The following is a 7,896-nucleotide window of genomic DNA, read 5'->3' as shown; positions in this document are numbered from 1 at the left end:
AAGAAGAAGAAAATAGGATTAATATAGTAACCTTCCATGCACACATTCACAAACATTTTAAGCCTTTCCTTCCAGTAATCCAATGTCGTCTTCAGCATAAAAATCTGTGTCAACAAAAACAGCTTCAAATCCATGGAAGAGACTGCAGCACAGACCAATTCTAGGTCACCTTCAATCATTCCAGGTAGTGTGTGCGTGTGTGTGTGTGTGTGTGTGTGTGTGTGTGTGTGCCTCAGGAGTACATGCACCAGTAGATGATGTTGAAGAGCAGGTAGGCGAGGGGGAAGATGATGCGTGAGTACGAGTCGATCATGTAGCTGTTGCTCATGATGAACTTTAGGTTGCGTTGTACCGAGTGCTGTCGCCATAGACACGAGTGCCGTCGCCATAGACACGTGTGCCGTGGCCATAGACACGAGCGCCGTCGCCATAGACACGTGCCCTCTCCAGGGGCGGCTCCACCACCGAGGTCGAGTTCCATGTTGGCTGTGGTGGGCACTGGGCAGGTGGGGAAAGGTGAAAGGTCAATCTAGTCACGGAAACAGCCATGAAATGCCATCAAACACCTATCAAATGGTATCAACAGCCATGGTTAGTAATGTAGGTGGTGGGAGCCTGTAAGAGGACGTTTACACAACAATGCAGTCAAGTAAAAACATTAATTGTCAATATGTCAAGGTGACAAGGTGTTGATGTGTTCTTGTCAAAAGCAAGAAGCCCCTGGATGCGGCCTACAGGTTGGGACTGAGCGCAATGCCAAAATCAGAGGATTTTCCTCAATTGCAATGATATTATTAACCTGCAGGAGGAGACAAAGCTTAACATTTTCAATCTTTGAACATCTAACTGCTGTAAAACTTAGTGATGCTGTTTAATAGTATTAACAAATTAGCAATAGACTCATCTGTAAATAATAATAAGGCCATTCATTACAGAAGATCTGACATGGATCCCTGAAAAATCATTCATTAGGCCTTTAAACCTTGGACACTTTTACTCTCTCTCTTCCTCTCCTTCCCTCTCTCTCTCCCTCTCCCTCCCTCTCTTCCAACATAACTTGGTTAAAGCCATGCAGTCTCATTCACTCATTTTAAACAGCATTGGCAGTCAGGAAACCATGTATGTAGGACTACCTCTGCTGTAAATGAATTTACACATTCTTCTGAGTGCAGTTTTTTTTTATTTTTTGACATTGCTACTATGTGTTTTCTACAGTCAGCTTTCTACAGTTTTCTATTTCAAAACTAAAGCATTATCCCCTGGCATTGCTGATTAGCAGGTCATTTGCCAACTGATAAAAAAAGTCCACACTGAACTTCCCAACCTCATATTTTAAGCGGGGATACTTTCTACTTGCTAATTAATTAATTTGTTTTTACTTACAATAGCTCGAGTTGCTACAGCCAACAGCTAACGCAGCCAGGCAGCTAGAGCACTACACTGTGGGGGCATGTCCGTGAGCTCCCATGCACATGCGCCCAGTGTAGAGTTGTACCTGCCTGGCTGCAAAATAGTTCCACATTCCCTTTCCAGTTGCAAGTCTTGGTAAAGTTATTAAGCACACAATTCCCTAATATTCACCAGCTAGGCGTTTTTGGAGGACTGTAAGGAGCCGTTGGCCTTTCGGGCGCTGTTTTGGAACTTCCAGTTCACTGTGCTTCCATTTGGGCTGTATGGAGCGCCTGCTATATTCCAGTTCACCGTGCTTCCTTTTGGGTTGTATGGAGCGCCTGCTATATTCCAGTTCACCGTGCTTCCTTTTGGGCTGTATGGAGCGCCTGCTATATTTCAGAGACTGATGAAAAGAGGACTTTTCTGCCGTCTACCTTGTTGACATAGTCATCTACAGTTTAAGCTTAAGACATTATGGCAGTTAGGCTGTGGACTTGTTCATGTTACTTGCCAAAAATACACTGCCTGGCCAAAAGAAAGGTCCCCACCTAAGCAAATAGGCAAGAGTGGGGGCAGTGGTGCGGTCAGGAGTTGCTGCAGTTGGTCAGGTCTAGGTTCAGCAATGTTATGTGCCCAAAGAATGAGGTCAGCTGATTATCTGAACATACTGAATGACCAGGTTAATACATCAATGGATTTTGTTCTTCCCTGATGGTGTAGGAATATTCATTGGGTTCAAATGGTGAAAGAGTGGTTCAGGGAGCATGAGAGTCCAGACCTTAACCCCATTGAGAAGCTTTGAGATGTGCTGAAGAAGACTTTGGTCCAAATCTCCCATCAATACAAGATCTTGGTGAAACAGTAATGCAACGCTGGACAGAAATAAATGTTGTGACATTGCAGAGGCTTGTAGGAATAATGGCACAGTGAATAGCCAACATTTTTCTGGCTCCAGAGAATGAACAGTTTTGTGTTGTTTGTAAATGAGCACATGTTATTGTTTATTTATGTTTATTTTTTATAGAGGCCTCAAGATCATTATTGTACAACTCTTTTTAATCACCAAAGATAATAAAATGCATTTATTTAAGCTACAAATATGATATTTTCTTCAATGTAAAGACCAAGCACACATGCAAAACTGCAAAGATACACACTCACAAGCGCACACATACCATACAACTGAAATGAAATAATAAACAAAAGTTAAATGCAATGTATAAATGTAAATTAGTATTTATGAACTGCTATGCAAACATCTACAGACTGCTGAAATAACAACCCATATAAACATGTGTTCAGCTATGTGCTGGACTGTGCTGCTGTTATAGTCAATAAATGGCCTCTGCTGCAGCCATCCACTGAACAGTTATCCAGTACAATTGAGTCTGTCACCACAACAGGACACATCAGTACATAAGGAAATTCACATGGAGGATATGTCCACCACGTCTTAATATAACAAAAACATCTCCCAGGATGCACTGCATTCATATATCCCAGGATGCTCTCTTACTGCAATCTCCCACGATGCACTGCATTCACATATCCCAGAATCCTCTCTGGCTGTAACCTCCCAGGATGCACTGCATTCAGATATCCCAGGATGCTCTCTGACTGCAATCTCCCAGGGTGCACTGCATTCAGATATCCCAGAATCCTCTCTGACTCTGTCTCTAATCTCCCAGGGTGCACTTGGGCAGCCTGTTTGCTCATTCATTGCGTCTCCATAGGGTCTTTGCTGCTGTGTGTGCTGTAGAGGTTCTAGGTCCTGATGCGAAGGCAGAACCAAATGGGCTCATAGAAGTCAAGGAAGCAAGAGTTCTGTTGTCATGGATATCAGGATGACGTCTTCCTGTTACTGCAACTGTTACTGCTGGGTAGATGCACTGAAGTGTGGATCTGTGGAGTATACTGAAGTAGAACAAGGTGCAGTTCCGTAGTGCACAGTGTGGTGTGTTGTAGTACATGAGAGTGCAGCAGTGGGGGACTGAGGTACTACTGTGGGGAGGTTCTATAGTGGGGAGATACTGTAATGTGAGGTACTATAGTGGGGAGATACTGTAATGTGAGGTACTATAGTGGTGTGGTTTTATAGTGGGGAGGTTCTATAGTGGAGAGGTTCTGTAGTGATGAGGTACTATAATGTGAGGTACTATTGGTGTGGTTCTATAGTGGGGAGGTTCTATAGAAGGGTGGTTCTATAGTGGAGATGTACTTTAATGTGAGGTACTATAGTGGGGAGGTTCTATAGTGATGAGGTACTATAATGTGAAGTTCTATAGTGGGGAGGTTCTATAGTGTGGTGGTTCTATAATGTGAGGTTCTATATTGGTGTGGTTCTATAGTGGGGAGGTTCTATGGTGGTGAGATACTATAGTGGGGAGGTACTATAATGTGAGCTACTACTGTATATTGGTGAGGTACTATAGTGAGGTAACCAGGGAGGGAACTGGACGATTGAGAGGGCCATGAAGAATGGACCATATAAAACCCAGATGACAAATCAGAGGGTGAATTGATGTAGTAACTGGTTGTGTCCTTTGCGTTTGGGCAGACACACACACACACACACACACACACACACACACACACACAAACACACAGACACACACACACACACACATTCACACACAGGAACTCCTTCCCTTCAGTAGTCCAATGTATAACAATCACAGCCAACTCAGACAGCTTCAACTCCATGAAGTTAAAGAAACGGCACCACAGACCATGTCCAGGTCACCTTGCTGTAGTCCTTCCAGCTTACAGATGCAGTGTGTGTTTGTGTGTCTGTGTGTGTTTGTCTGTCTTTGTGTGTGTGTCTTTGTGTGTCTCTCTGTGTGTCTCTGTGTGTCTCTGTGTGTATTTGTGTGTGTGTGTGTGTGTGTGTGCCTCAGGAGTACATGCACCAGTAGATGATGTTGAAGAGCAGGTAGGCGAGGGGGAAGATGATGCGCGAGTACGAGTCGATCATGTAGCTGTTGCTCATGATGAACTTGAGGTTGTGGCGTACGGAGCGCCGTCGCCATAGACGCGTGCCCTCGGTGGGGGGGGGCTCCGCCGCCGAGGTGGAGTTCAGCGGGGGCACCGTGCGGTCCGTGTTGGGCGTGGTGGGCATCTCGGGGAAAGGTGAGAGGTCAATCTCGTCATGGAAACAGCCATCAAACGCCATGGCCTGGTTAGTGTTGTATGTGGTGGGAACCTGCAATCACACAACAGGGCAGTCAGTACAAATACCATGGACACCTACTGTCTATATAAGGTACAAACAGAGTTGCGCAACAGCACAGTCATATGCTAATGTACCAGTTATTGTGCCAATGGGGCAGCCGTGGCCTACTGGTTAGGGCTTGGGGCTTGTAACTGGAGGGTTGCCGGTTCGATCCCCGACCAGTCCACGGCTGAAGTGCCATCGAGCAAGGCACCTAACCCCTCACTGCTCCCCGAGCGCCACTGCTTGTGCAGGCAGCTCACTGCTCTGGGTTAGTGTGTGATTCACCTCACTGTGTGTTCACTGTGTGCTGTGTGTGTTCACTAATTCGGTTAAATTGGGTTAAATGCAGAGAAACGAATTTCCCTCACGGGATCAAAAAAGTATATATTCTATTCTATTCAATGCCTTCCTCAATTGCAATGACAATATTTACCAGCAGGGGGAGACAGAGCTTAACATATTCAGTCATTGAACATCTAACTGTTGTAAATCTCAGTGATGTTTACTGCTTTAGTTTTGTAATATCCAATTGATCTGTAAATAGTCATTTTCAACATTTTAGTAAAGACCTTCTAACATGAATCCCTCGTTGGGAAGGATTCCTCTGACGACCTTTCAACCTCTGACCCGAGAGAAATGTGACTTCCTGTCTCTGTCATAACCCCGGTCATGGCATGGGAGAGGATTAGGCCAAGAAACCCTCAGATTATTACACTTAATGAAGTCTACTAAGGATCTGTGTGTCAGAGTGGGAGAGAAGAGAGAGGTGTGTGTGTGTGTGTGTGTGTGTGTGTGTGTGTGTGTGTCTGTCTGTCTGTCTGTGTGAGAGTGGGAGAGGAGAGGTGTGTGTGTGTGTGTGTGTCAGAGTGGGAGAGAGGAGTGAAGAGAGGTCTTAAAGTCCGCCAGCGATCAGCCTGTCCGCTCCCTCACTGTCCACCCCTGAGCATAATGACCTCATGGTGCATAGTGAGGTTGTGTGTGTGTGTGTGTGTGTGTGTGTGTGAATTGGCCAGGAGAGTGCAGCTAGCAGGCCACCTGAGACAGGTAAATGAACAGCAGGTACGGTACCAGGCCACCTGAGACAGGTAAATGAACAGCAGGTACGGTACCAGGCCACCTGAGACAGGTAAATGAACAGCAGCAGGTAGCAGGCCACCTGGGACACCTGAGACAGGTAAATGAACAGCACAGGTACGGTACCATGCCAGTGGCGGTGCCCTTCTTGAGCCTCTTCATCTCCTCCACGGTGGTGAAGTAGTTGACGGCCGCGTACTCGATGACGGACAGGAAGACGAAGAGGAAGCTGGCCCACAGGTAGATGTCCACCGCCTTCACGTACGACACCTGCGGCATGGACGCTGACACGCCCGTAATGATAGTGGACATGGTCAGCACCGTGGTGATGCCTAGAGAGAGAGAGGGAGAGAGAGAAGGAGAGAGGGAGGGAGAGAGAGAGGGAGATAGGGAGGGAGAGTGAGGGAGAGAGAGAGGGAGAGGGAGGGAGAGAGAGAGGGAGAGGGAGACAGAGTGGAAGACAGAGAGAGAGAGGGAGAGTGTGAAAAAGACATAGTATAGAGTCTAATGATATGTCCAAATCTATACTATACCCTCTAATGACATGTCCAAATCTATACTGTACCCTCTAATGACATGTCCAAATCTGTACCATCTAATGGCATGTCCAAATCTATACTATACCCTCTAATGGCATGTCCAAATCTATACTATACCCTCTAATGACATGTCCAAATCTATACTATACCCTCTAATGACATCCCTGCTGAAAAAACCAGCAAGAAACCAGCTTAGGCTGGTAGCTGGTTTTAGCTGGTTTTAGCTGGTCTTTGCCCAAAACACAGTTCTTATTGCTGGTCTTGCTGGTGTAGCTGGTTAGGCCACCAGCTAGACATGCTGGCGTGACCATCTGAGGAAGCTGGTCGTGCTGGTGTGACCAGCCTGTCGTTTGGGATACAGCTGGTTTAAGATGGTCATGCTGGTGACCAGCCTGTCCAGCTTGACAAAGATGGTCAAGCTGGTTTTCTAGAATGACCAACATAAGCTGGGGTGGCCAGTAAAAACCAGCAATGTAGACCAGCAACACCAACTAAAATGACCAGCTTAAGGTGGTACGACAATCAAAACCAGCTGAATTACCATCATAAGCTGGGTAAACCAGCTGAAGGTGTGTTTTCGCGAGAGTTTTGCTGGTCTAGCTGGTTAACCATCAAAGGGTGGTCAAACAAGCTGGTTAACAAGCTGGTCAACCAGCAAACCACCTTTAGCTGGTCAGGCTGGTTTTTTCAGCAGGGATGTCCAAATCTATACCCTCTAATGGCATGTCCAAATCTATACCCTCTAATGATATGTCCAAATCTGTACCATCTAATGGCATGTCCAAATCTATACTATACCCTCTAATGACATGTCCAAATCTATACTATACCCTCTAATGACATGTCCAAATCTATACCCTCTAATGGCATGTCCAAATCTATACCCTCTAATGACATGTCCAAATCTGTACCCTCTAATGACATGTCCAAATCTATACTATACCCTCTAATGGCATGTCCAAATCTATACCCTCTAATGACATGTCCAAATCTGTACCCTCTAATGATATGTCCAAATCTATACTATACCCTCTAATGGCATGTCCAAATCTATACTATACCCTGTAATGACATGTCCAAATCTATACTATACCCTCTAATGACATGTCCAAATCTATACTATACCCTCTAATGACATGTCCAAATCTGTACCCTCTAATGACATGTCCAAATCTATACTATAACCTCTAATGACATGTCCAAATCTATACTATACCCTCTAATGACATGTCCAAATCTATACCCTCTAATGGCATGTGCAAATCTATACCCTCTAATGACATGTCCAAATCTATACTGTACCCTCTAATGACATGTCCAAATCTGTACCCTCTAATGACATGTCCAAATCTATACTGTACCCTCTAATGACATGTCCAAATCTGTACCCTCTAATGACATGTCCGAATCTATACTGTACCCTCTAATGACATGTCCAAATCTGTACCCTCTAATGACATGTCCAAATCTATACCCTCTAATGACATGTCCAAATCTATACCCTCTAATGACATGTCCAAATCTATACCCTCTAAAGGCATGTCCAAATCAGACACTTGGCTTTCAAACATGTCCCTAAAACAATACCTCCCACGTGATTGGCTACCCTAAGAGTTGCATGCTGTGAGCCCCACAGCACAGGAAGCAGGAAGTGTTACCGAGGGAGACGCGTGCGGG

The 7,896-nt window shown here is 45.3% G+C and overlaps 1 protein-coding gene across 1 annotated transcript in view; it reads right to left on the bottom strand.

The window, feature by feature from the left end:
• Window positions 1–4,285: 4,285 nt before the first annotated feature.
• gabrr3a (gamma-aminobutyric acid type A receptor subunit rho3a) overlaps window positions 4,286–7,896 on the bottom strand; it is a 35,105-nt gene continuing 31,494 nt past the window's right edge. Inside the window, exons 7-9 of the mRNA XM_062535933.1 lie at window positions 7,878–7,896; window positions 5,819–6,012; window positions 4,286–4,594 (exon numbers count right to left, since the gene is read on the bottom strand). The exon at window positions 7,878–7,896 is cut by the window's right edge and continues 134 nt beyond it. Coding sequence (XP_062391917.1) covers window positions 4,286–4,594; window positions 5,819–6,012; window positions 7,878–7,896 — 522 coding nt within the window. The remainder of the gene's footprint in view (window positions 4,595–5,818; window positions 6,013–7,877) is intronic.

Source organism: Sardina pilchardus, chromosome 5 (genome assembly GCF_963854185.1).
Source record: "Sardina pilchardus chromosome 5, fSarPil1.1, whole genome shotgun sequence".
NCBI classification, from domain to species: domain Eukaryota; kingdom Metazoa; phylum Chordata; class Actinopteri; order Clupeiformes; family Clupeidae; genus Sardina; species Sardina pilchardus.
The sequence above is the reverse complement of the archived record's forward strand: the minus strand, read 5'-3'. Positions and strand labels throughout refer to the sequence as shown.